Consider the following 26,720-nt stretch of genomic DNA (forward strand, 5'->3'; position numbering starts at 1 on the left):
CGTTAAAACGCGATGTGAACCCGGCCTTACCGGTAACTGTGTGTTTGCGTTATTTCCCAGTTCTGCTAGTTCTGTGCATACTACGGCATCACAAGAACATTCTTTGTCTTTTTTTTTTCAACAGATGAGTGGAAGTTAATATTTGGTGACCCCACAAAGTTTGGTTTGGGCCTGTTCTCCATTATGTTTGACATCGTATTTATAATTCAGCACTACTGCTTGTATAGGACGACGCATGGATACCAGAATGTTTAATGAAGAGATGACAAACTTGCACTTTCCGTTTATGGAAGGGATTTAGGATTCTTGACCTTTGTGCCTTAACTTATATAAGACAAGCAAGAAGCTTGAATTCCACACCAGCCTCTGCATCAGATGACCTATAACATCCCATAAGTGATTGAGGCCTACAGGTGTTGCCACATGGCATGGAGCGATCGCGGTGCAGTCCTGCAAGCTGCGCCAATATTCAATTCATATTCTATACAGCCACCTTTTTTTTTTTTTTTTTCCATGTGCACCGTTAATGGCTGCGCCATATGGCCGTTCCCTTAGGCCGGTTTTACCCAACAACACCCCGGCCCCATATGATTCTACTTAGATCATACTAGATCCCTGTAATAACAAATCTGGATCTAAGCTCTGGTCGGTATAACCTTGCGGGCAAATTCCAATGTGTACAACCAGTCTAAGCATACGAGTCACCGTTTTTTATGATGTTCTTGCCATGTTTTTTGGTGTAAAAAAACAAAAACAAAACACCAACTCCATATGTTAGACGAAAAAATTAGGCGAGAATTAGCAGGACACACATGCAGTTTATTTTTTTTTTAATTGTGCTTTTTTGTGTCCAAGATTTTTCTTTTTGTAATTGCAGCACGTTATAGCAATGGCATTTTCTGGCGTTTTTTTGCACACAATGGAGGAAAATATTTGAAGTCAGTTTTGTTTCAGTCAAATGTCACGCATTGGGGGAGATTTATCAAAACTGGTGTTCCCACACTCCCTGCCCTGGCTTGAGATGTGCCTATTTATTAGGAGGCTTAAAGAGGACCTTTCATCAGAATTAAACTTCTAAAGTAACTATGCAGGCATGTAGAGCGGTGCCCAGGGACCCCCCTGCACTTACTGGTATACCTGGGCGCCGCTCCGTTCTCCAGTAATTGCCTCCGGTATCTTTACAGTTAGGCTCCACCCAGGGGAACCTGCCGGCGCCTCCTTCTCCCATGCTGCAGCGCTGGCCAATCGCAGCGCTCAGCTCTCTCAGGCTATGAGCTGAGTGCTGTGATTGGCCAGCTAAGGCTTCTTTCACTTTTGATTTAATACAATTGGCTGCATCCCTTCCATTTCGATGCAGTTGTATTAAAGGGGTATTCTTATCACAGACAATGGGGGCATATTGCTAGGATATGCCTCCATTGTCTTATAGGTGTGGGTCCCACAGCAGTGAATGGGAGCAGTGGCCGGTCATACGCGGTACGCTCCCATTTACTTCTATGGGGACAGCGCTTGATGGTGGCCAGACCGGAGTCCTCTAGCCACAACTTTGCGGGGCTCCGTTCTCGATTATAGGTGTGGGTCCCAGCAATAGGGGCATATCCTAGTAATATGCTCCCATTGTCTGTGATGAGACAACCCCTTTAAGTCTAAAATTAATAAACCGGACTCGGCACTAGCACTATTGTAAGTCAATAGGCACCAGATCTGTTTTTTTCCTGTCCGAAAAAAAACTGATCCGGCTTATTCAGTTTTGCCAACTGGACATAAAACAGCTGTTTGCACGCGGTTTTGCGTCCGGTCACAGAACGCAACAAACCAGAACGGAGTGCATTCTGATTGACAATGAATGGGGACAAAACTGAAGCGTTTTCCTCCAGTTTTGATATCCTCTGCCGGATCTCAAAACTGGAAAGAAAATCACATATGTGAAAGTAGCCTTACATAGCGAGTAAATGTGGCTTTCTTGCGGTTTGTGTGCGATTTTATTATTTCTTTTTACCATGTCTTGATATTACCAAAGTCACAATATCATCTCATGAAGAACAGATATGGATATAGGCTGATGGATTGTGACTGTTGCCATAACATTCCTTGCGCCAGAAAGTCAGTGTGGTCCCTGCCTCGCTTAACCCCAGCAATTAGTTAGCCCCACTACACTGAATCATGCTGCCAGCTGTTCTTATGGTTCCCAGTCCGAGGACCACAGCACAGTGAAGAACTGGCACGATGACGATGGTATAGGGCAGTGATGGCGAACCTATGGCACGGGTGCCAGAGACGGCACTCAGAGCCCTCTATGTGGGCACCCACACCCTGGAAAAAGTCTATGGCATAGCAATATGCTTTAGACTTTTCCTGCCATTCATCATCCCCAGGAGACACTATAAACAGCACAGGCAGCACATTAAAGGTAGGCTATTAATCGATTATAGATAAATGATAAAGGACATGAAAGATATATTATATTGGTATTTAGGTTAAATTGCCGTGTCGGCACTTTGCGATAAATAAGTGGGTATTTAGTTGCAGTTTTGGGCACTCGGTCTCTAAAAGGTTCACCATCACTGGTATAGGGGGTGTGGAGAATACTGACCAAAGGTGGTAGATGGCAGTGTGCAGAGGCATTGATTTTTAGGCAGGAATTGGGTCTCGCTGTAAGATGGTGACCCCTTTCATAGAGAGACCAGTAAGGTATCATGTGACCCAATGGAAGATATAGAAGTCAACGATTTTTTTTAATTTTTTTTTACTTATTTCTTTAACACAGGAACAAAAAATATGGCAAAACCCACATTAGACGTATTGGCAGAGTGCTTCTTTAATCGCTGAATTTTCAGATTCTGATGTGGTTGGCTTTAATTATTAATATTTGGGCGGTGTGACAGTAGATTTTATATTAGTATGGACAAGAGAGGGTTCAGAGTACATGGCTGCTACAAGAAGGCAGAGACCTGGGAACAAAGCAATTTATCAGACTGCTCTTCTAAGATGAAATACCTCTGTTACTCCAAACTGAAAATGCATTTGCCAAATCATTTTATAGACTTGATACAACCAAACGGTGTTTATATCAAAACCACTGAAAGCGGTTTACTTTACCGGTATGTGAATGTTATAACGCAATAAATATATACGCCTGCTGAACAACCAGAACTGCTGTTCCTGAGCCTATTTCACATCAGGTGACACTGCAGATGGGGCTTATTGCCTCAGGGAAGCTGTAGATGTCTGCGGCGTGTGAGATCACGAGGGATTTGGTCTCCTGATATTCAGCTATTCGGTACCTGCACACATTGCGGATTACGCAGTTAGGGCTCATGCACACAGCCGTTGTTCGGCCATGCCGTATTGCAGCCCACATAGGGTGCCGTATCAGAGATATTTAGAACATCTCCATAATAGCTCACCGGAGAGGAGCATACCTAGGTATTTACTAGGAGTACGACAATAAGAATAAAAAACAACCACTGTTTGCCTCAGTCATGCAAATACATGATTGTATGGAGCCATATTAGATTTTGTGTGACTTGAAGGGGTTGTCCGGCTTAGTTGCCGAAAACATGGTCCTATCCTGCTTCCCATTAAAATAAAATCACTGACCTGTCCAGGGTCCCCCGTTTCCAGCCACTTCTGATCCCTGCAGGACAAAGAACTGGCTTTGTGCAGTGTACACCACGGCCAATCACAGGCCTCAGTGGTCACATCTGCTTGAATGGCACGTCACTACTGGTGATTGGCCGCAGTGGTCACAGGAGCAAGACACTTCCTGGTCCTGCAGGAGCACGGGACCACGGACACAAGTTAGGACCATTGGCGTTCCCAACTGCTAGGCCAGATGATCCTTTTAAATATTAATGACCTATTCACAAATGTAAAAACTAATATGGATAAACAAATGTTCAGATATCGCTTAGTTTTGAGGCCACACTTTATAATTATTGGGGGAACTCCTTGGACAGCAATGTCAGTGCATGCCAATAGCTCCAAGAACTTGCCGAAGAATATGTGCACTTCCATGGTAAACCACCTAAGACTGGCCACATTGAACAGCCAACCAGTATAACACATCGGTTCTACTTCCTAATTGGCTGTGTAGCAGCGCCTCTCTTCAGTACATACTGCCCTCTACTGGTACTGTACAACTCTCCACCTGTACCGCTATCCTATACTAAATTGTTTTCTGGCTGTATCAAACATACTGTACTGCCCTCTACCTGAATTACATGTAATGGAGTACTGCTACTAACTGTAGTATGTGTACAGCTCAAGACATTGCCTGCTGAGTACCTGTGCTTAAAGCCTATGCACAGTTTTTTTTTTTTTTTTTTATTGAGCTAAAATCATTTTTTAATTGGTCTTTATTCAAAATATTGAGCAGTTTTTCCTGCACAGCTTTGAGTTTATCCACTATTTACTAGTAGTATCTGTATTTTCTCTCTGCCCCATCAGGTAGGCAGGCAGTAGAGAGGCTCCTTATCTTTGACCTAATAAACAGTCAGAGCTGCATTCTTATCTTACTAATAACAATGTGGCTTAGGCTACTTTCACACTTGCGTTCGGGGTTCCGCTTGTGAGTTCCGTTTGAAGGCTCTTACATCTGGCCCCGAACGCATCCGTACTGCCCCAATGCATTCTGAGTGGATGCGGATCCGTTCAGAATGCATCAGTCTGGCTCCGTTCGGCCTCCGTTCCACTCAGCAGGCGGACACCCGAACGCTGCTTGCAGCGTTTTTGTGTCCGCCTGGCCGTGCGGAGCCAAACGGATCCATCCAGACTTACAATGTAAGTCAATGGGGACGGATCCGTTTGACGTTGACACAATATGGTGCAATTTCAAACGGATCCGTCCCCCATTGACTTTCACTGTAAAGTCTGGACGGATCCGTCTGACTACAAATTGGACTTAGACTTTTTTCTGAAATATAATGCAGACGGATCCGTTCTGAACGGATACCATCGTTTGCGTTATAGGAGCGGATCAGTCTGTGCAGATACCAGACGGATCCGCTCCGAACGCAAGTGTGAAAGTAGCCTTAAATAAGTGTTCATGACCTTTTAGTAATTTACAGATAAGGGTCATTAGATGACCGGCACAAAGTGAAAGTTCCATTCACATAGCTAGAAAAACAGTGAACCTTTGTAACAGAATGGCTTAATATTTTTAATAAAGACCAATAAAAAAATTTTTTTAGCCCAGAATGAACAAAATGCAATCATAAAAAAAAATTGCCTCCAAAAAGGCGTACATAGCCTTGGATGTATGGTACTAGCTGTGCTGTACTTCAGTTTTCTACCTGTACAATGTGTGGGTTTCATCCTTGGATAGTGTGAAATCAGAAGCACAATCAACATTAATAAAAACCCTCCACAACCAAAAGGACCTTATTGTAAAGTACAATATTTTCAACTATTTCTTATATCGGCCTCTGTATAAACAGGTGAAACACAAAACATTTGAATATTGTGCAAAAGTTCATTTATTTCAGTAATGCAACTTAAAATTAGAATATTGTGAAAAGGTTCAATATTCTAGGCTCAAAGTGTCACACTAGTCAGCTAATTAATCCATACCCCTGAGCAAAGGGGACCTGAGATTGGGACTTTGGGGTTCATAAGCTGTAAGCCAAATTATACCAAATAAAGGCTTGAAATATCTCGCTTTGCATGTAATGAGTCTCAGATGTTAATTTCACCTTTTAAGTTGCATTACTGAAATAAATGAACTTTGCACAATATTCTAATTTTTTTAGTTTCACCTGTAGCGTAACTGATAAAACACCTTGTTTTTGCAATTTGTGATAATTCAAGATTAAAATCTATACAAAAATGTTAACTTAAAGGGTTTCTACCACTTCAGTTTGACCAAATTAGCTTTCAGACACTAGCGATCTGCTAGTGTCTGATCTCCATAACCATGCAATTCTCAGACCTTTGTGTGGAGCCGTTTCATTAAAAAACTAACTTTTATTCCTATGCAAATGAGCCTCTAGGTGCTATGGGGGCGTCTTTTCAGCACCTAGAGGCTTGGTCTACTCACACTGTATGCCCACCCATCTCGTCTTGAATGCCTGCCTCCATCACAGCCATCGGACAAATTCTCGCGCCTGCGCCGTTCACTTCTGTCATCGGCGCAGGCAAGTAAATGATACGCTCCTGGTGCCGGATTCCTCACTGCGCCTGCGCCGACTACGTCACAGTGAGGATACAGGTGTAGCGTTATACTACCCTACCTCGTGAGATTTCCCTACCTCCTGACTTCCTGTCGCACTGCTAATGACGTGAGGAGGCGTTCCTGAGTTTTGACGATCTGCGCATGCGCAAACCGACAGTTTATGGAAAATTCAGCGGAGTTCAGCTTTACATCGGGACACCGCGCATGCGCAGGAGAGACTCAGTAGGGAAATATTACGGCCCAGTGCGCAAGCGCGTCCAACTCCGGCCGGCGCATGCGCAGTGTCCCGGTGTGAAGCTCAACTCCGCTGAGATTTTCCATAAACTGTCGGTTTGCGCATGCGCAGATCGTCAAAACTCAGGAAAGCCTCCTCACGTCATTAGCAGTGCGACGGGAAATCAGGAGGTAGGGAAATCTCACAAAGTAGGGTAATGTAACGCTACATCGGCATCAGGAGAGCAGCCTTCACTCATTGCGCCTGTGCCGAAGACAGAAGTGAACGGCGCAGGCGCGTGAATTCGTCCGATGGCTGTGATGGAGGCAGGCATTCAAGACGAGATGGGTGGGCATACAGTGTGAGTAGACCAAGCCTCTAGGTGCTGAAAAGACGCCCCCATAGCACCTAGAGGCTCATTTGCATAGGAATAAAAGTTAGTTTTTTAATGAAACGGCTCCACACAAAGGTCTAAGAATTGCATGGTTATGGAGATCAGACACTAGCAGATCACTAGTGTCTGAAAGCTAATTTGGTCAAACTGAAGTGGTAGAAACTAGGGCTGCAGTAAACGATTATTTTAGTAATCGAGTATTCTTATCGATTATTTTTTACGATTAATCAAGTAATCTAATAAGAAAAAAAAAAAAATTTCCTTTATAGAAACTCATCAGACCCCCTGCCATCAGTCCCCAACACCCTTTGTTCCCCACTGTGCGATCAGCCCAAGTGCATCAGCTCTGCCCCCACACAGTGCCATCAGCTCTGCCCCCACACAGTGCCATCAGCTCTGCTGCCACCCGGATTGCACAGCGTCACTGGTTTCTATGACGCTGTGCACTCCAGGCGCCCGGCCTTAGTTGCGCCCCACCGCCTCGGTTTCACCAACGTACCTTTCCAGCAGGGGCGCTGCCGACACTCCATCGTTCTGCGCTGCTCTGCTCCTGATGTCACACAGTGCGTCAGGTCACGGCGTGCGTACGTCAGGAGGTCAGAGCAGCGCGGGACCATGGATGTACTGTGGAGTGGCCGGAGGCCGCCTGCTGGAAAGGTGAGTATTGCAGGCCAGCGGGAGACCACGGAGCGGGAGTAATAGCAAGCTCTTCACTCCCGCTCCGTGGTCACATGACACAAACGAATCTTCGATGCAAAAAATTTGCATCGTGGATTATTTTGTATCGAATTACTCGATTTAATCGAATTACTTCGATTTAATCGAATTACTCGATTTAATTGTGGGGGCCCTTACAATTATTATGCTTCTCACACTGAGTCGGAGTTACCTGACGGCTGCAGATAACTGAAATCAATGGGTAAAAAAAATAATAATAATATGAAAGAAACACACACACACACACAATGCACATTTTTAAAACCAGTTGCCATTTTATTTGACGCCTGTGTTAAACCGTAAAAAAAAGCTACTGATTTATGCCTCGTGAGTCCGGCACACGTTTGGTCAGCTATGAGGAGTGCAAAATTAGTGCATTAAAAGTATCATTTACAGTGTCCCTTCATGAACTAGTGGTTTTGGCTGTACAGTCTATACAAACAAATCATAGAAAAGTGGTCATTATGTCAGCTGAACACAACAAACGTCATTTTGCATTCAAACAATGCGGGGCTCGGTTATTACACCAGCTGTGTGTGTTACAGGTGTAACGGCGGACACATCTGCACAAAGGCCACACCCAGAAGAAAAGTACTACAAAGACCAGACATCCCCGATTATACCTAGAACCTGAATCTAATCTCAGGTCATACAATTACAACTCGCTCCGATTCTCAGAGGGCTTCCTCACGTTCAGTGATGATGATCACTAGAAGCTTTAGGGTACGGCCACACATGGTGGATACTCTGCAGATTTTCCAATGGAACTGCACTCGGAAATTCTGCAGCATTTACAGTAGCAGCAACGTGGAGGAGATTTTCACAAATCTCAACCATTTTCTACCACAAAATCCACCGCCAACTTGACAGGTGGTGAAGATTTTAAATTCGCCATCAATTTATGTTGTGGAGATCAGTTGTCAATTTCACCCTTTGCATTGCAGCATTTTCAAAATAATTTCCGCAACACAATCCATACCATTCAGGGTGGTTTTTGCTGCTGCACAAATATTGGCAAGCCTGCGGTGGCCCCTAAAAGTTATGGTGGGGGAGAGCAGTCCAGTTGGCTAGCTCTTCTCTGGTGTCATACAGTTGGCCAGACAATGCAATCATGTTTTCTATGGTCACCTTTAGCTTGACGGCTACATTTACCTCGTGTGAAATTAGTCTTAAATTCCTGGCTTGAGACATGAATGGCACTTAAGGCATCGTCTGTAGAAGAAGGCACTTATGTCTCATGTATCATGACAGTCTTAGAAAGTGACCTCGTTACGTGTAGCAAGAATTGTAATTTTATAACCTGCAAAATGTTCTATAGGAACGTTGTGATACATAAGACCTTACTAGTTAAAGCGACCCCCTGCCCCAAACTTAAAGACCTGACTATATGTTGCTCGTGTATAGTCAACATACCTGGCGCCCTCCTCCATCGTGCCTCTCTTCTGCTCCCCTGTTGCCTTCATCACAAAATGCCAGTCTCATACTACACCATGCATGGTACGCAGTGATAGACATGCCCCCTGTCCATAGACAAGTCATCGGCGCTGGTCCATTAGAGGACATGTCTGAGACGGTCTCTGCATGGCGTAATCTGAGAAGTGATGAATGCAATGTGGGATCTGCATCATAAGGTGGGCACCAGGTATGTTATCTGTGCATTAGGCTACTTTCACACTAGCGTTAATGTTTTCCGGTATTGAGATCCGTCATAGGGTCTCAATACCAGAAAAAAAACGCTTCCGTTTTGTCCCCATTCATTGTCAATGCTGACAAAACGTAACTGAACAGAACAGAGTGCTCCAAAATGCATTCCATTCTCATACCGGAGAGCAAACCGCAGCATGCTGCGGTTTGCTTTCCGTCCTGGGATGCAGAGCAAGACTGATCAGTCATGACCCACAAGGCAAGTCAATGGGGATGGATACGTTTTCTTTGACACAATAGAAAACGGATCCGTCCCCCATTGACTTTCAATGGAGTTCATGACGGATCCATCTTGGCAATGGTTAAAGACAATAAAAACAGATCTGTCCATAACAGATGCAGATGGTTGTATTATCAGTAACAGAGCCCTGCCGGATCCAGTAAAAACGCTAGTCTGAAAGTAGCCTTAGAAATATTTAGTCAAATTTTCAGTTTTGGCTGTAGGTTCACTTTAAAGTTCATCAACCAAGAAGTGAAGGCACTGCGAGAAATTCACCAAGATATATCGAAATAGAAAAAAATTCACACGGCTTGAAACACTGAAGGTCACAAGGAGAACGGGTCTCCTTTGCAACTTAAAACAACCAAGGGTCGTCAAACCAGTCAGCTCTTGGGTTGGAAATTTCTTCTAGTGAGGGCTCATACTCGGGCTACACAGACTTTTTGTAGACTTGGCTGGCCGTTCTGTGCACAGGCAACATCCGTGCGGTTTCCGCGATCAGTCAGCACCGTAAAAAAAAAATTAAAATAAAATAGAGCATGACATGGAGAGAAACCACACAGCAGCACTCTGTAGCGCTTCTGTGCCTCCGTTTCGCACCGGACCTTCCGGATTGCGGACCAATTCAAGTTAATGGGTCCGCATCCATGATGCAATGCACAAACAGCCAGGGCCACTGTTTGTGGGCCGCAATATGGGCCCAGCCCTAAGGGTCCATTCACACGTCATTTTTCTTTTCCAGATTTCCGTCCTGTTTTTTGAAATTTCATTGAAATGAATGGGTCCGCATTCTGTTCCGTAAATTTGCGCAACAGATGCGGATTGCAAAATACTTACGGACCGCATTTGCGGATCCGCAATACACGGGCACCGTTCCGTGTGCTTTCCACACACCCATTCACTTCAGTGGGTCCGCAAATCCGGAGATGCAGAACGGAAGCACTACAGAGTGTTTCCGTGGGGTTTCGTCCCGTACTTCCGTTCCACAAAAAGATAGAACATGTCCTATCTTTTTGCGGAACGGCCGGATCGCAAACCCATTAAAGTGAATGGGTCCACGATCCGCTGTGGCTGCCCCACGGGCGGTGTTCGTGCGTTGCGGCCTGCATTTTGCGGGCCGCAGCATGGCCACGGGGCGCACATGTTCGTGTGCAGGAGGCCTAGGCCACATATTAAAGCTACAGGTCTGCAATACTAGTAGCCAAAACTGCATTTTGCTACTAGCAGCGCTGAACGCATAGAGCTTAACCTGCCTAATCCACCTCCTGGGACAGTGACTGAGCGGCTGCTGTGTAAGAGCACAGGTTCGGCTCCCATATGGAGTCATACGACTCAAAGTCACGCCAGAATAAAGCGCTTACATGGCTGGCTGCAGTTAATCCAAGAGGAAGAATCCATCACTTGAGTAGACTAATATCTTCTTATTTATTTTAAATCCATACTAGAAGGGGGCATGTGCTGCGCCGGTCTTGATATCCCCTGCGCTGCCGGAGGAGGCGGTGTTCAGAAACTGAAATCTGCGGCAGCTTATGGCTTCTGAAGCTCTCAGTCTTCTAGGTGATAAATGTGCTTACCCCACCTCCTTCCTCACCATGCCCTCTTCTCAGTAGCGAGGGCAGCAGAGAAGAGTCACAGGGGTTTGCATCTTCTTTTTTTTTTTACGCCAGTAAATGATAGATTCCCCCCTGTACGTGTACAAACTGTTGCACGTGTAAATCTGCTGTGAGCAAGAACCAAACTGTTCAAAATGCGTAAGCGGATTTACACAACCAACAATGGGCCATGAGTGTAACATGTTTTAATGGATATAAAAAAATTAAAAATAAATTAAAAAAAGCTGATTTTAATCAACTGAAACACTGGATTCTTTCTCCCATATTAGGACTCCCTCACACTTCATTATGAATAGTGTATGGGAGTCCTGTATAAAAATGGGCACAGGCAAACAACGCTGACTTGAAGAGGCTTTTTTTTTTAACAGACTCCAGTCCTGCATCAGCAACTTTTTCGACCTGTGTGGGTGCAAATTTCAGTCGGCATCAAGGTTTTGTGCGGAACCGTTTGTATCATCTGTAACATAGCCAAGACTGATCCGTCTTGACCACTGAAAGTCAATGGAGGACGGATCAGTTTTCTATTGTGTCAGTGAAAACTGATCCGTCCCCATTGACTTGCATTGTGTGCCAGGACGGATCCGTTTGGCTCAGTTTCATCAGACGGACACCAAAACGCTGCAAGCAGCGTTTTGGTGTCCGTCTCCAAAGCGGAATGGAGGCGGAACTGATGCATTCTGAGCAGATCCTTTTCCATTCAGACCGTAAACTGATCCGTTTTGGACCGCTTGTGAGAGCCCTGAACGGAAAGCCAAAATGTGAGTGTGAAAGTAGCCTTACATGTCTATAACTGTGCTATGTACATGGGTCCTAAGATTTCTTAACTTGATATCTGAAGCAATCAAAGAAAGACTGCTGAATCTGAGGCAGTGATGGTCTACGTAGCCACCTCCATTGATCGCCATGTTCGCACCTTATCCTGGACGCTGCGCACACATCCGCCCCCCTCAGCCACAGGTTCAGCGTCTGATGCCTAGTCTAATGGACCCTGGTTATTAAGTTATATTCTCCTTTACCATGCTGGCCTATAGGGTACATTCACAAGGTTGTATCTTAAGTCTACAGTATATTAGGAAAAGCTTTCACACAAGAATGTCCTTTTTTTATAATGACCCCTTCCTTATGGCAAAAAATAAAATAAAAATTAAACAGATCTCAAATATGGCCGTGTGAATCCCGATACAGATTAATAAAAAAAGATCCCCTTTATTGAGGAGCCCCGAACAGTTCCTGAAGTTAGACATACTGCAAATCTGTAAATCTACATCAAATGTGGACCAACGGGCAGAGCCGTGACCTACAATCGGCACAATAGGATTGGTGTTAGTCTTTGGTTCATGTATCGCTGTAGACAGTCCCTGTGATGATGTACATGCTGGGAATACTGGTTAACATTTAGCAGAAGCAACAACCGTCCCTGCCATTGCTGTCCGGGTCCATCTTGTATCCTCCAGTTAATAAAATAATAAGCAAGATGGATAGTGGGAGGTTAAATGGAAACTATAGACCCATTTCTCCTTGCTGGATCCATTTCTGGCTTTGGGTCAAAAAGAACTATAGTGGTGTTTTTTTCCCCAAACCACCTTATGGTGTCAGAATTAGTAAAAGAAGCATTAAAAGGGGGTTTTCCACCCGTTTAGATACAGATGACCTATGCTCCGGATCGGTGGAGGTCTAACACACTGCACCCCCACAATCAGCTATTTTCAGCAGCTCGGCTCGCCAGCACAGCCACTGCGCGCTGGACTGAGCTTTCTGCTTCCAGGGGCTGCCGCCAACAGCTGATCAGTGGGGTCATCAATCTCTGAAAGGCGGGAAACCATTTTAACGACCTGTCAGTTCCATTTTAGTAAATACTCGCATGCCCCCATGAAATTACAATGTTAGCGCACCTTTTCCTTGAACCATGCGTTGGGCTGTTCCTCGGTTGTTCATCCTGGAAATGTATGCTGACAACTGGCTACCATTCCCGTTGTCAATAGAGTATCTCTCCAATGTCAGTACTTTAAAGCGCTATCCAAGCCTACTAATAAAGGCCTCCCAGAGTGGCCAACCCTGACGTGGTGATCATCATACTTACCTGGTTGCTGCCACTGGGTTCAGTCTCCATCGCTCCACCGCTGGCTTTTCATCTCCTGGCTGCACTAAAAACGACATCCAGTTGACAGGGGGCACATGACCGCTGCAGCCAATCGCCGGCCGCAGCGAATACCTGTTCTTCTTCTGTCACAGGTGACGTAAGGGACCAGGTAAGCATGATCACCACCGCGGGTCGGCCACTCTGGGAGGTCTGTTATATTGCTTTGGATAACTCCTTTAAGGGACAGTGCCCAACTGTGTAGAGAGAACACTCAGTTCCCATTTTAGTCATACATTTCCAGGAGGATAAATAGAGGAACAGCACAATGCAGAGTTCAAAGAAAAGATGCCTCAGAATTGTTATTTCCAGTATTTACTACAACAGACATTTCAGATCCACTATAAAACATATGAACACAATGGAATGTACTTAATAAAAGTGCAAGCTACTGGTCTTTGTCGTCAGCCAATGTAAAATATCAGTTCTCATAGGGGAAGCATTTTACTGCGCAGAATCTTATTAAAGGGAAATGCACCACCTCGATGTGAGTATAAAGTGGCGTAAAATAAAGTCAATAGCTTATATCTAAAAGCATTTTCAATTGAAACATGTCGCTAAAGTGAGACCAAGCGTGGACCAGCAGCTAGGGTCCAGTTCTCGCTTCTCACTGGAGAATGCCTGTTCTTTGTAACCCTAAGAGTACCCTATATAGTAATGGCGATTATAGGACACCCCTGCTAGCAATATACAGTGATGTATGTTGGAAATGGTGGCGTGTGCTAAATGCACGTGCTGCGGCTGAGATATGGAGACCAGCCACAACACATGCACGGAAGATGGTCTTTAGTTCAACCTGTGTACTAGAAGATGACGAGATCCGGGCAGCAGTGCGATTTTTACTGCCTCATAGACTGCCTGACGGCCTCCTGGAGGGATTGCCTGGTCACTAGAAGTCGGACTACTTCCTCATTTTTCTTAGTGAGACGTTTTCTGGCTTGATCATGTGTGACCATGGTCATGTCCCACCCATTCACCTGGAGGAGACAGGAATATGGTGAATCCAACAGAAACATAAATGGTGAGGACACACCCGACTGTGGGCTTATTTACCTGCATGATTTTGTCTCCCATCTGAAGTCCAGCCACCTCTGCAGGTCCTCCCTCAGTCACTCGTGTGACGTAGATGCCCTGAAATTCAAATCAGATAACCAATGGTTTCATATGCTAAATAGTCAAATCAGATCCGTTTCATTTTGGTTTGCGACTGCAGTATATTAGCATTCCAGCCACAAGTTATGCTTAAAGAGGTTATCCGACCCCTGAAATGCCCCCCATGTGCCTGGGACCCTTTACACACAATGTACTTGCTTTGCTCCCCGGCACCTGCACCACTTTATAAGCCCGCACGACCGCCGCTGCTTCTCCACATGTGCGGATTAAAATATTTGTTGTCGGGGGTCGGCATCCGTGCACAGGGAGAAGCAACGGCGGCCATACGGGCTTCAGAAGCGATGTGGGTGCCAGGGAGCGAGGTAAGTACATTGTGTGTGAGGGGCTCAGGCATTTGGGAGGACTTTTCAGGGGATGAATTACTTTAAAGAATCACTTTACTTCACACGATTTAATTTCACTTCATAAAGCGTGGTGTAACTAGCAAGTTTCTAAATCAATCACTTCATTTAAAAAAAATCTGCAGTCCACTGCCTGTTGTCAGCCAAGATCGTTCCCTAGACACAGAGGCTGAGAGGAAGTGGGGGCATGTCAGAGCTAGCTGAGATTGTGAGCCCGATTTAAAAAGAACTGCTTCTGATCACAGGAGCTGCCTACTTTTCTGCAAGTGTGATTTATCCCCCTTTTCAGCTTTCTAGAAGCTCCCTAGAAGAAAACAAACATAGTGGGAAGTGAGGTCGCTGTATACAGTACTGGCAGAAGGGAGACACCCCCTGCTTCTGAGAGAAATGCTTCTAACTACGCAGCTGAAACAGGGAATAATAATATGTCTGAATGAGATTTTAGGGAACCCCAAAAAAGTGATAGGCATCATTAGATTCAGCTGAGCTAGTCCTACAAGGCATTGCTCCTGGTCTAATATTGAATTTCCAAGTGACAGACTCCCTTTAGGTAAATGTGCTTTCTGGGCCGGAAGCATTTGTTAAAAACCACAGCATGCCATATGGGGTGCAATTATCCGAAAGAAGTGTTTTATATAAAAGGCCATTCCCAATAATTGTACTGATAATCTGCCCATGTAAATGGGTTGCTGCAATCACCACCTTCAAACTAAAACCTGTCAAAAGACGTTAAAGGGGTTGTCCCATCTCATACAGTGGGAGCGTATTGCTAGGATATGACACCAATGTCTGAAAGGTGCAAGTCCCACCTCTGAGACTCACACCTATTTCTAGAATGGAGCCCGTAAACAGGAGGAGAGCGGACCGAGCATGCGTGGCCTCCCTCCAATCATTTCTACGGGAGTGCAGAAAATAGCCGAGCAGCACACATCAGAAGTCCCATAGAAATTAATGAGACACGAACTGCGCAAGGGTGGCCACCATTCCATTTACTTCTAAGAAGCTGACGGAAAACGTTGAGCCAGCACTCTGCTTTTTTCATCAGTCCTGTAGAAATGAATGAAGGATTGCCATGCATGTGCGGTCCACTCTTATTTAGTCTGCAGACTCTGTTCTAGAGATAGGTGCAGGGACCTGCACCTATCAGACATTGGTTGGCATATCTTAGCGATATACGTCACCAATGTCTGAGATGGGCCAACCCCATTAAATACAAAGGACGGTAAAGGATGCATGTCAACCTTATCTGTCTTGTCCTCCGAAAAGGGGTTCTGGCTGGAGTCTTGATCGATGCCACCTCCGATACTGAACCCTAGGATCAGGTTGTCTCCGTGACGCAGCTTGTGGATTTCAACTCTTTGCTTTAAAAGGAACAGAAGAGAAAAAACACAATCAGTGCACTGTATATAGACGGCGTCTCCAGATACAGGATATCGATGGTGCACACAATGCTGGGTCTGCACTGGGACCTGACCAAGCCCTTTGCCTAAAGTATTATGCACTGGGAATGGGAAGACCATACAGAGAAGGGCTCCTGGTGACAAGTGCGAGACAGAAAACTGATTTCATGTCTACGAAGAAGGGATAGCTAAAGCCTTCAATCAGGCCTTGTTCACAAACCGCATTGTGTCCGTTTTATCCACTGACATCAAAAGCCAAAAAAAACCTGCATGAATAAGTTGTCATCATGATTATATATATATATATCATAGAGGCTGTGCTAGGAGAACTGGCCCAAAATGTAACTGTAGATTATATGTGCTCAGTGCTTGCGATACACATTCAGTAATCTGGTTTATCTCTACAGATTCACGTAAAACATCTTCCAGACTCTGATAACAGAACAATAGGGCTCGAAAAGAGCTGAGCTGCGGAACCAGACACTGCTGCCCCTTCATTCTGATGATTGACCATAGTCTTTAGGGCTCATGCACACGACCGTGGTTTTGGTCTGCATCCTTTCAGCATTTCTTGCAGATCGTAAACATAACATAAAACATTAATTTCCTATACTTGTCCGCAAAATCGACATATGTGAAGGAGTGAAAAAAATAAAATAAAAATAAATTAATGGCCGCAGGCTCTTGGTCAGTATCAGTGTTTTTTGGATCTGCAATTTGCGGACTGCAAAAACCGTCTACGGCTGTGTGCATGAGCCCTTAGTCCTACGAATGCTTGTTGCCTATATACGGCTTGTGTAAAGGTGTCGCACATCATCCAGCGAACGAGCGAAACGTGTAAAATGATGAGGGGTGCCACACCTCAATGGTTGTTCCCAGGCGGCAGATCGTGCTGTGTGTACAGTGATCTGCTCTCCAGGAACAATGGGGGAAATCTATCAAAACCTGTGTAAGGCTACCTTCACATCTGCGCTTTCCGATATTGAGATCCGTCATAGGACAGAGTGCACCAGAATGTATTCCGTTCCATTTGGTTGCGTCCCCATCGCGGACAGAATAACGCTGCAAGCGGATCCATCCCCCATTGACTTACAATAGTTTTAGTAATGGATCCGGCTTGGCTAATTTAGAGATAATACAACTGGATGCGTTCAGAACGGACGCAGACGGTTATATTATTATGACAGAAGCGTTTTTTGCTGATCCATTAAGGAGCCAGCAAAATCGCTGGTGTAAAAGTAGCCTAAAGGATAACTGGCTTAGCTGCCCATAGCAACCAATCAGATCCCATCTTACATTTTTCAGAGCTGCTTTGGAACATGAAAGGTGGAATCTGATTGGTTGCTATGGGCAACTAAGCCAGTTCTACTTTACACAGCTTTTGATAAGCCTTCTGCAGTAACTTTCTATGGGAAGGAGCAATAGCAGCAGCCATCGCTCGTCCTCATACTGTGGAGGTGACCGCTGCATGGAAATGACTTCCTGACAATCCGCTGCTCCTCACAGCATCTAAATGAAGCTTAGGACTCGCTGATCACATAGTCGGGCATGCTGAGGGTTTAAAATCCATTTTATGGGTCAATTTCTGTGCAGAATCCGCGGTTTGGATGACATTTGGTAATATCTACTTTGCTGCTACTGTAATACACTGCAGATTATCCACCTAGAAAATCTGCAGGATATCCAGCCTGTGTGAACATACCTTTAGGCTGGGTTCACACCTGAGCGTTCGCGATGGAGCACTCTGTATGCGTGATTGTACGGGCGTTTGCAATCGCACATACAGAGACAAGCGAACACCCATTGTCGCGCGTTCCCGCTGAAGTCTATGTACGGGAACGCGCGACAAGACGCCACCCCAAAGAAGCTCATGTTCTTCTTGGGGCGTCGGGCGTTTTACAGCGCGATCGTACGCGCTGTAAAACTCTCAGGTGTGAACCATTCCCATAGGGAATCATTGGTTCTTGCCTGTTGAGCGTTTTACAGCGCGTAGGAACGCGCTGTAAAACGCTCAGGTGTGAACCCAGCCTTAGGCTCCATTCACACGTCCGCATCCGTTCCGCAATTTTGCGGAACAGGTGCGGACCCATTCATTCTCTGAAGGGACGGAATGGATGCGGACAGCACACAGTGTGCTGTCCGCATCTGCGGAGCGCGGCCCCGATCTTCCGGTCCGCAGCTCCACAAAAGATAGAACATGTCCTATTCTTGTCTGCAGCTGCGGACAAGAATAGGCATTTCTATAGGGGTGCCAGCCAGGTGTGTTGCGGATCTGCAATTTGCGGGTCTGTAACACACCACGGACGTGTGAATGGAGCCTTAAGGGGTTGTCCGCTTTTTTATTTTTATATTGATGACCTATCCCCAGGATAGGTCATCAATATCAGATCGGCAGGGGTTCGACCCCCCGGCAGTCAGCTGTTTGAAGAGAAAGCAGCACTGCAAAATCTGCAACATAAAGCGATATGCAGTGGAATTAAAATCTGCTCTGCATGTCAGGTGTGGATTTGGTCGTGGAAGCGTTTGGATGAGATTTGTTCTCATGCACTTTGCTGCTTGCTATTGAAAATGCTGCAGTTTTCCTGCTTTGGGTTGGCTACACACGGTGCGGATTACGCAGCATAGCACAGTACCAGCAAACTGTATGAGACAGATCTCATGTACACTTTGCAGAAGATACGGCCCGTCTCCTGCGGACTCCATCAGCCAGCCGTGCAGGAAAGGTAAGTAGCAGGGGCCCGAATCTACCGGGGGGTGGATGGCGCTGGCTGTGGGACATGATAATGGTGGCAATGGCATGGGGCTGATGGCGCTGGCTGGGGGACATGGATGATGATGGCCATGTAATTTGTATACATACAGAATATATTATATATATATATAGCGATATATCGTTATATCACACATGCTTCAAATTATATCACGATATAGATTTTAGGCCATATCGCCCAGTCCTAAAACACACCAAAAATGCAAAAAGTGCAGATTTATGTGTTTTTGGTTCAGATTTCATGTGGATTTTCTCCAACCAAATCTGCAGCCACCCTTACATTACCATCCCATCCGCACACAAAAAAATTAACACCCTTTGCAATGTATACACAGCATAAATGTGCAGCAAATTCCACACCAGAATTTCCACTGCAGAAATGTGTCAAAAAGCTGCTACGTGTGGCCGTACCCTAAAGCCCCCCTCTTTTACTATGTGATGCGAGTTCTTGGCATATTAGGCTACTTTCACATCTGTTTTTTGCTGGACCCGTCATGGGTTCAGCAAAAACGCATACGGTATATAACACAACCGCCTGCATCCGTTCAGAACGGATCCAGTTGTGTTATATCCCAAATGAACAAGACGCATCCGTCACTAAATCCATTGCAAGTCAATGGGCGCCAAATAGTTGTTTTTTTTTGTGTACGAAAAAAAGGATCCGTCACTATTGAATTACATTGTGTTTTATGACGGGATCAGTCTTGATCACTATCTCACTGAAGCGCTTTTGTGTGTGTGTCATGGGAACACAACGGAACAGAATACATTCTGGGGCACTCCCTTACGTTCATTTCAGTTTTGTCCCCATTGACAGTGAATGGGGACAAACTGAAGCGTTTTCCATCGCTATTGAGATCCTATGACTGATCTAAAAAAAAAAACAAAAAAAAAAAAACGATGTTAAAGTCGCTTTTATTACGCGCTGATCCTAAGTCAATAGAAGAATTACCGATTCAGGAAACATATGAAGAGCACATGCTGTCACTTCTGACATAATATTCTAGTCCAGTGAGCTCAAACCTGTGGGTCACCAGCCTGCGGCTATCAGGGCATGATGGGAGTTGTCGTTTTGCAATGGCTGGAGAGCAACAGGTTGGGGAACATTGCTGTAGTTGACAAATCGACTGCCTAGACCAGGAATCAGCAACCTCCGGCACTCCAGCTGTTGTGAAACTACAATTCCCAGCATGCTCCATTCATTTCCATGTGAGTTCTTAAAAGAAAAGAGCAAGTATACATGCTGGGAGTTGTAGTTACACAACAGTTGGAGTGCTGGAGGTTGCCTACCCCTGGCCTAGACTAGGACCTTCACAGCCATTGTTACAACAGAAGCCACTGAATAAACCCCAAACAGCAAATGTTCCATTTATTGTAAAATCAAATGGAAACATTCCCTCGAGCCCCACCTCAGAGAAGTGAAGGCAGGTACATGTTTGTTTGCCTTGCCCTTGGATACCACAGATAAGCTCAGATCTATGTATCTGTGACATATCTGCTGAGGTAACCACCGGCAATGAGAAAAACATCACCGAGAGGTCAGCTTCTTCTGAAAAGCTGGGACTCCTCCTATAGTAGCAGGGCTGAGAGGGTTAAATGGCAGCTATAAAACAGGATATATTATGAAGATTTATTAAAAGGGGTTCTCCAGGCTACAGGATTGGTCACGGACGTCAGGTCGGTGGGGGTCCGACTCCCCCGTTGATCAGCTAGTAACTGAAGCCACTGGCAACGCAACTAAGGTTAGCCCAGAAAACCCCTTTAAAGAAGCACTCCAACAAATATTTTTATTCTCTGGCCTGGAAAGGTAGATGATGTAAACTATAGTGAAGGTAATCTTCTTACCGGTTATAACCTCCCTTCTGCTCCTCAGAACCACACAGTTTACAACACTTACTTTTCCAATGGGCCAGAGAATAATAATTTTTGCGGGAGTGCTTCTTTAAATGGGTTGTGCAAAAATGGAGGGGAATTTTGGCAACCCCCCCGGCCAAACCTCTAAAGAAAAGGGGAGTTATCTGCTTCTTGGCGCCGGCTCCCCGCGCCTTCTCCTTTAGGCATGTGATGCTCGTCTGGGCTTCCTCACTTTAGGCTACGTCTACACGACGACATTTGTAGCGCAACATTTTGTTACACTAATTTCGCGCGACAATTTTTATAATGGCAGTCTATGGTGTCGCACTGCAACATGCTGTGACTGCGACGCAACAGTCGCTGAAAATCCATTCGAGATAGATTTTTCTGCGACTGTTGCGTCGCAGTAAGTTGCATGTTGCAGTGCAACACCATAGACTGCCATTATAAAAATTGTCGCGCGAAATTAGTGCAACAAAATGTTGCGCTACAAATGTTGCAGTGTAGTTGTGCCCTATCTGTCGCGCGACAATAATGTTGTCGTGTAGACATAGCCTTAAACGTCTGGTTTGACACTGGTGCAGCCAATCACTGGCCGGGGTGGAGACTGTATCCCCTTGCGTTATGTGAGCATTTGTCATGACGTAAGGGAAGCCGGACATCGCTGCGGCACTGTCAAACCGGATGTTTACAGCGAGGAAGCCCAGCGGAGCATCGCAGTCCAGGAGGAGAAGGAGCGGGAAGCCGGTGTCAGGAAGCAGGTAAATCCAACGTAAATGTAATAGACGAGGACCCTTGTTCTAGAGAGCTCCCTCTGGAGGACCACTCTTTTCTTGATGTCTTGCCTGCTCAGACCATGTATTAAAAAGTAGCATTCTGCACGGGTATCCTGACAGAAAAACCGCATGTAATCCGCAATGTCTGCCAAAGTGGAGCCTGACCTCTGCAGCACCGCTCTACGCTGGCAGCTTACCGCCACACAGTACAGCTGCAATTGTCAGGCGAATACTCCTTAAGGGCTCTTTAACACGAGCGAGTTTTCCATCCGGAGGCGACACATGAAGCGAACACATGGCATCTGGACGGAATCCTGACCCACTGATATCAATGTATCGGTACTAGGGCTGCAGCTAACGATTATTTGAATAATCGATTAGTTGCCGATTAATTTCTACGATTAATCGGGAAAAACGACAAAATTACAAAACAGAGGTTTATATGATCTTACTTGAAAAATTATGTTCAAAGGCCATATTAAAACAAATTGTGGACGACACTTATGGGGGATCTGTGGACGACACTATTATGGGGGATCTGTGGACGACACTATTATGGGGGATCTGTGGACGACACTATTATGGGGGATCTGTGGACGACACTATTATGGGGGATCTGTGGACGACACTATTATGGGGGATCTGTGGACGACACTATTATGGGGGATCTGTGGACGGCGTAGTTATGGAGAGGGGGATATGTGCACTGTTATGGGCATAACAGTGCACAGACCCCCCTTCCCATAGCAGTGCCATACACAGACCCCCCTCCTCCCCATAGCAGTGCTATAGACAGATCCTCCCCCCTCCCCATAGCAGTGCTATACACAGACCCCCCTTCCCCCTAACAGCCCCGGCGCTTGCATCTTTATTTTACCTTTTTACAATGACGCTCCCGCTCCTGTAACAGCCAGGCAGAGCGGACGGCGGCGTAACGTCACTCAATCACGTGACGCGCCTGCTCCGCCCACTTCATGAATGAAGGAGGCGGAGCAGGCGTGTCACGTGAGTGAGTGACGTTACGCCGCCGTCCGCTCTGCCTGGCTGTTACAGGAGCGGGAGCGTCATTGTAAAAAGGTAAAATAAAGATGCAGCGACCGCCCGCCCGCCCGAATAGCAACGAATCGGCGATTATTCGATAACTGGATTCGTCGACAACGAATCCAGTTATCGAATATAATCGATTACATCGATTAATCGTTGCAGCCCTAATCGGTACACATGAGCGTTCTTTATCACTGATCATTTCTGCGTTCAGGAAAAATGGCAGCTTATTGTAGATTGTTATTCTTCACACATGCAATCCGGATACAAGATGGAAGCACTGAACGCAATCGCAGAAAAAACTGACCGAAGTTTTGTGCGAAACCATCCGTTTTTCTCTGAACAGATCCTGACAATCCCTATTGCTCATGGCTGCAGACATTGCGGATTGCGCAAGTTATTTCCGTGCGGATTCCTATGCAGCATATTACAGTACCAGCACAGTGTGCGAGATTACACAACTCTCATGTCTACTTTCTGGATTGTTTCAAAATCCGCAGCATGTCAATTAGGTTTGCGGTTTTAGCTGCAGATTTCAGCTGTCCATTTCAATGGAAGAATGCGATCTGCGGCAAAACTGCACATAAATCTGCATGGAAATTTGCGCGTCTCTTATGTGCGTTCACATGTCCTTCTGTGCAGGTGGCCTAAGGGTGGCTGCACACAGTGCAAGTTAGGGCTCAGTCACACGACCGTGGTTTGGTTCCGCATCAGAGACGCATTTTTTGCGGCTCGGGTGCGGACCCATTCACTTCAATAGGGCCGCAAAAGATGCGGATAGCACAAAGTGTGCTGTCCGCATCCGTTGCTCAGTTCCATGGCCCCGCAAAAGTCATGACCTTATAATAGGCATTTCTATAAAGGGCCGTCCGTTCTGTTAATTGCGAAAGGCACAGGGGCGGCAACACACACACATAAATCTGCACTATTTATTGCGTTTTTTGTACGTTTTTCACTGCAGATTTTATGTAGGATATTCCCCAGATCTCACCCTTCCACTAAAAGGGTGAAATTCTCCCCCCAAAAAAACAAAACAGCAGCAATTGACATACTGCAGATTTCAAAACGGGAGATTTGTGTAATCATACACTTTGCCGGTGCTGTAATCTAAGTGGAAAGAATGTCTGATGCGGTGGCTCAGTGGTTAGCACTGGTGCTGTGCAGCGCTGGGGTCCTGGGTTTGAATCCGACCAAGGACAACATCTGCATGGAGTTTGTATGTTCTCCCTGTGTTTGCGGGGGTTTCCTCCCACACTCCAAAGACATACTGATAGGGTCGTTAGATTATGAGCCCCATTGGGAACAGTTTGATGCTAATGTCTGTAAAGCGCTGCGGAATATAGTCCCCTGAAGTCCATCATGGCTGACGGCCGCTTCTGCGCGATGAATCACGCTTGACACGTACTGTATTTACAAGCAGCCATACTTTACAGAAGGACGGGGAGCAAATGTTGGGAGAGGCAGGAAAATATCACAAATGTTCTAACACTGTCAAAGTCTGGGATGACTCAGGCAGGAACTGACGGCGACGCTCAGGAATGCGGCTGTGATGGGGACGTCACACACACCTCGGCTATCAGCCGCCTCTGAGATATCTTCTGCACACTTCATCTGCCTCTGCTATGCCCCCCTCCGCAGTGGCCAGGACGGTGTAAAAACTGCAAGTGCAAAATGGTCCTGTGTGAATTTTTTTACATAGTAGGGACCATTTATGACAGGCGCTTAGAATAATCTAAGGGGTTAACTGGGGGGGGGGGTCCCCAAGTTAACCTCATGCCCAAATGTTAGGAAAAAAGCCACAAATGTTATAAAAAGACAAAAACAAAGAGACATCACTCTCTAAGGCCTCATGCACACTTGAATGGGTTCGCAATCAGGAAGGCGCGGGACGGAGGCACAGGAGCACTATAGAGCACTTCCACACCGGAAGAAAATATAACTTTTTTTGCGGTGCCGACGGATCACGGACCCAGTCAAGTTTAATGGGTATGCATCCGTCTGCAGCAGCCGCATGGATGTTGCCCGTGCATTGCGGACCGCAAATTGCTGTCCCCAATGCACAGACCGGCCGAGCAATGGCCATGTTCACGAGGCCTAAGTCAGTCCCCTGGCGATCTTCGTTTACAGTCTGCCAACGATAACCTGCCTCTGGCTACATGTGACCTCTGCAGCCAACCAAGGGCCTAAGTGGTCACAGCCATACTACTGGCATCACCGCCCAAACGTTGAACAGGGCCCGCCAGGGCTGCATCGTGGGGTCCGGCGCTTTGACAGGAAAATCGCACGCAGTGCTATTCCTCCAGTCACCTGAAGGCTTTGAACGCAAATGTGAACAGAGCCTTTACTCCCAATTATACACAAGATTCTATTGAATGCAAAATGATATCCTCCATATAGCACCAACCTACTCCAGGGCGGTGTGCAATCATGGGAACCGGGAAAAGTAGAACGCAAAATGACAAATGCTGGAAAAAGAAATAGGACTTTGGTGAACGAAACGGGAAATGAGTGCAAGAGCCTGAGGGAGAGCATTCCAGAGTGGGGTAGAAGCACAGGAGAAGACTGGAAGCAGGGAGAGGACTATAGCCTCCGGTCATGGAAGATCTGAACAAAGAGGCAGGAGATGCACGATCTAGAGATTCAAGGAGACTCCTGAGCCGCAAGGATCTAGGGAAGAAGTCCATCTAGAGCAGGCATGCTCAACCTGCGGCCCTCCAGCTGTTGCAAAACTATATAGCAAAATCAAAAGGTTTATCATCCAAAATATCGCATCTGACAACATAAAGGTAACACCCCCTGCAATACAAAGCTGCAGTATTCCCCCCGGGCATCACACAAAATGCTTCCCAGTCTTCTAAAAGAAAAGAGGAGATTTATCAAAACTGGTGTAAAGTAGAACTGGCTCATTGCCCACAGCAACCAATCAGATTCCACCTTTCATTTATAACGGAGCAGGAGAACAGAAAGGCTCAACGCTGATGTGAACGAAGCCCAAGCCACGTGCCCCCCAAACAAAAGCACAAATTTGCAGTAAAACTGTGCAGCCGTTGGCAGCTGCAGGTGGGCATGGCTCGGCCCCCAATGCCTTGTGCTGCCACCCATTTCTATGGCTGCACTGCTACACCCATCACCACAGTATAGCCCTAACTTTTGGCGGGTAACGTATGAAAGGCTTTGGGCCATAAACGCGGAGTGATTTTAGCGGTTTCGTCGGTGGAGCAGGCTTTCATACAAGTTTGACATGTTTTCTGCCTCCAGCTGGGCGCTGGCCCCGGCACTCGCAAAATTTGAACTTTTCAAATGTACCAAATTTATTAAGAGGTGTGCGCCTTTCAATAAATCTGGCACAAATCTCTCCGATCTTCCGAACTGGACGGCTGCGCTTCTAGATTCAGAATTTTATAGACCTTTTTTCTCTGTAAATTGTCTCCCGACCAGGGGTGCACCTAGCCTTTCTGCTGCCTGAGGTGAAAGCTGAAACAGCGCCCCCCTTCCCATGCCAATTTCTTAACCTAACCCCTTTGCCACAATGAAAGCGCTCATTGCCCATGGCGCTTCCGCTGCCCCCCTCTTGCCTAGTCCTGGCGATCGCCTCACCTGGCCTCATTGGTGGTGCACCCCTGACCACGACAAAGTATGACAATAAGGAGTCACATGACCTCAGCTCAGCTCTGCTACATGTCCTCTAGTGACCAGTCAAACGGCGCAGCGACTCAATCACGATTTACGAAAGAATTCAAAAAAATAAAAAATTACATTCACATTAGTGGATCATTATAGGCACCCGTGACGTCACCGATACTTATGACATCATGTCTGCCGGCCATCTATAAAAAAAAAAAAAAAAAAAAAAACACTTAGCCCTGGAGCTGGGGCGATGGCTGCAGACCGACCCTGGCTGGGAGCTCGCAACTTGTTACAGGACACTACTGCTCCATATGGGAACGAAAATGCACAAGTGTGAACATAGCAGAAAAGTGGAACTCACCACAACGGCGGTGACCGGCTGTCCCGGAATATACGACATCTTTGCGACTATCTCACAACTCGCCGACGACACCACCCGCAACTGGACAAAGCTACCCGGGCCTCGCACACGCCCAGCTCATGAATATTAACTAACTGACCCACCCTTATCTGAATAGCCGCGCCCACCTCATAATAAAAAGTCACGTGCGCTACTCATGAACT

The 26,720-nt window shown here is 46.1% G+C and overlaps 2 protein-coding genes across 4 annotated transcripts in view; one reads left to right on the forward strand and one right to left on the reverse strand.

Moving 5' to 3' along the window:
* CTNS (cystinosin, lysosomal cystine transporter) overlaps positions 1 to 1,160 on the forward strand; it is a 39,368-nt gene extending 38,208 nt beyond the window's left edge. For all 3 annotated transcript variants that reach the window (XM_044283740.1, XM_044283742.1, XM_044283741.1), the window contains one exon: positions 125 to 1,160. In XM_044283740.1, the coding sequence (XP_044139675.1) occupies positions 125 to 255 (131 nt within the window). In that variant the 3' untranslated portion in view covers positions 256 to 1,160. The remainder of the gene's footprint in view (positions 1 to 124) is intronic.
* Positions 1,161 to 12,121: 10,961 nt separating this feature from the next.
* TAX1BP3 (Tax1 binding protein 3) lies at positions 12,122 to 26,656 on the reverse strand. Its single transcript, XM_044286776.1, has 4 exons — positions 26,518 to 26,656; positions 15,927 to 16,046; positions 14,225 to 14,302; positions 12,122 to 14,148 (listed from the first exon to the last, which is right to left on the reverse strand). The coding sequence occupies exons 1-4, from the start codon at positions 26,554 to 26,556 to the stop codon at positions 14,011 to 14,013; spliced, it is 375 nt and encodes a 124-aa protein (XP_044142711.1). The 5' UTR covers positions 26,557 to 26,656; the 3' UTR covers positions 12,122 to 14,010.
* Between the last annotated feature and the right edge of the window lie 64 nt (positions 26,657 to 26,720).

The sequence above is a fragment of the Bufo gargarizans genome, chromosome 3 (assembly GCF_014858855.1).
Source record: "Bufo gargarizans isolate SCDJY-AF-19 chromosome 3, ASM1485885v1, whole genome shotgun sequence".
NCBI classification, from domain to species: Eukaryota; Metazoa; Chordata; class Amphibia; order Anura; family Bufonidae; genus Bufo; species Bufo gargarizans.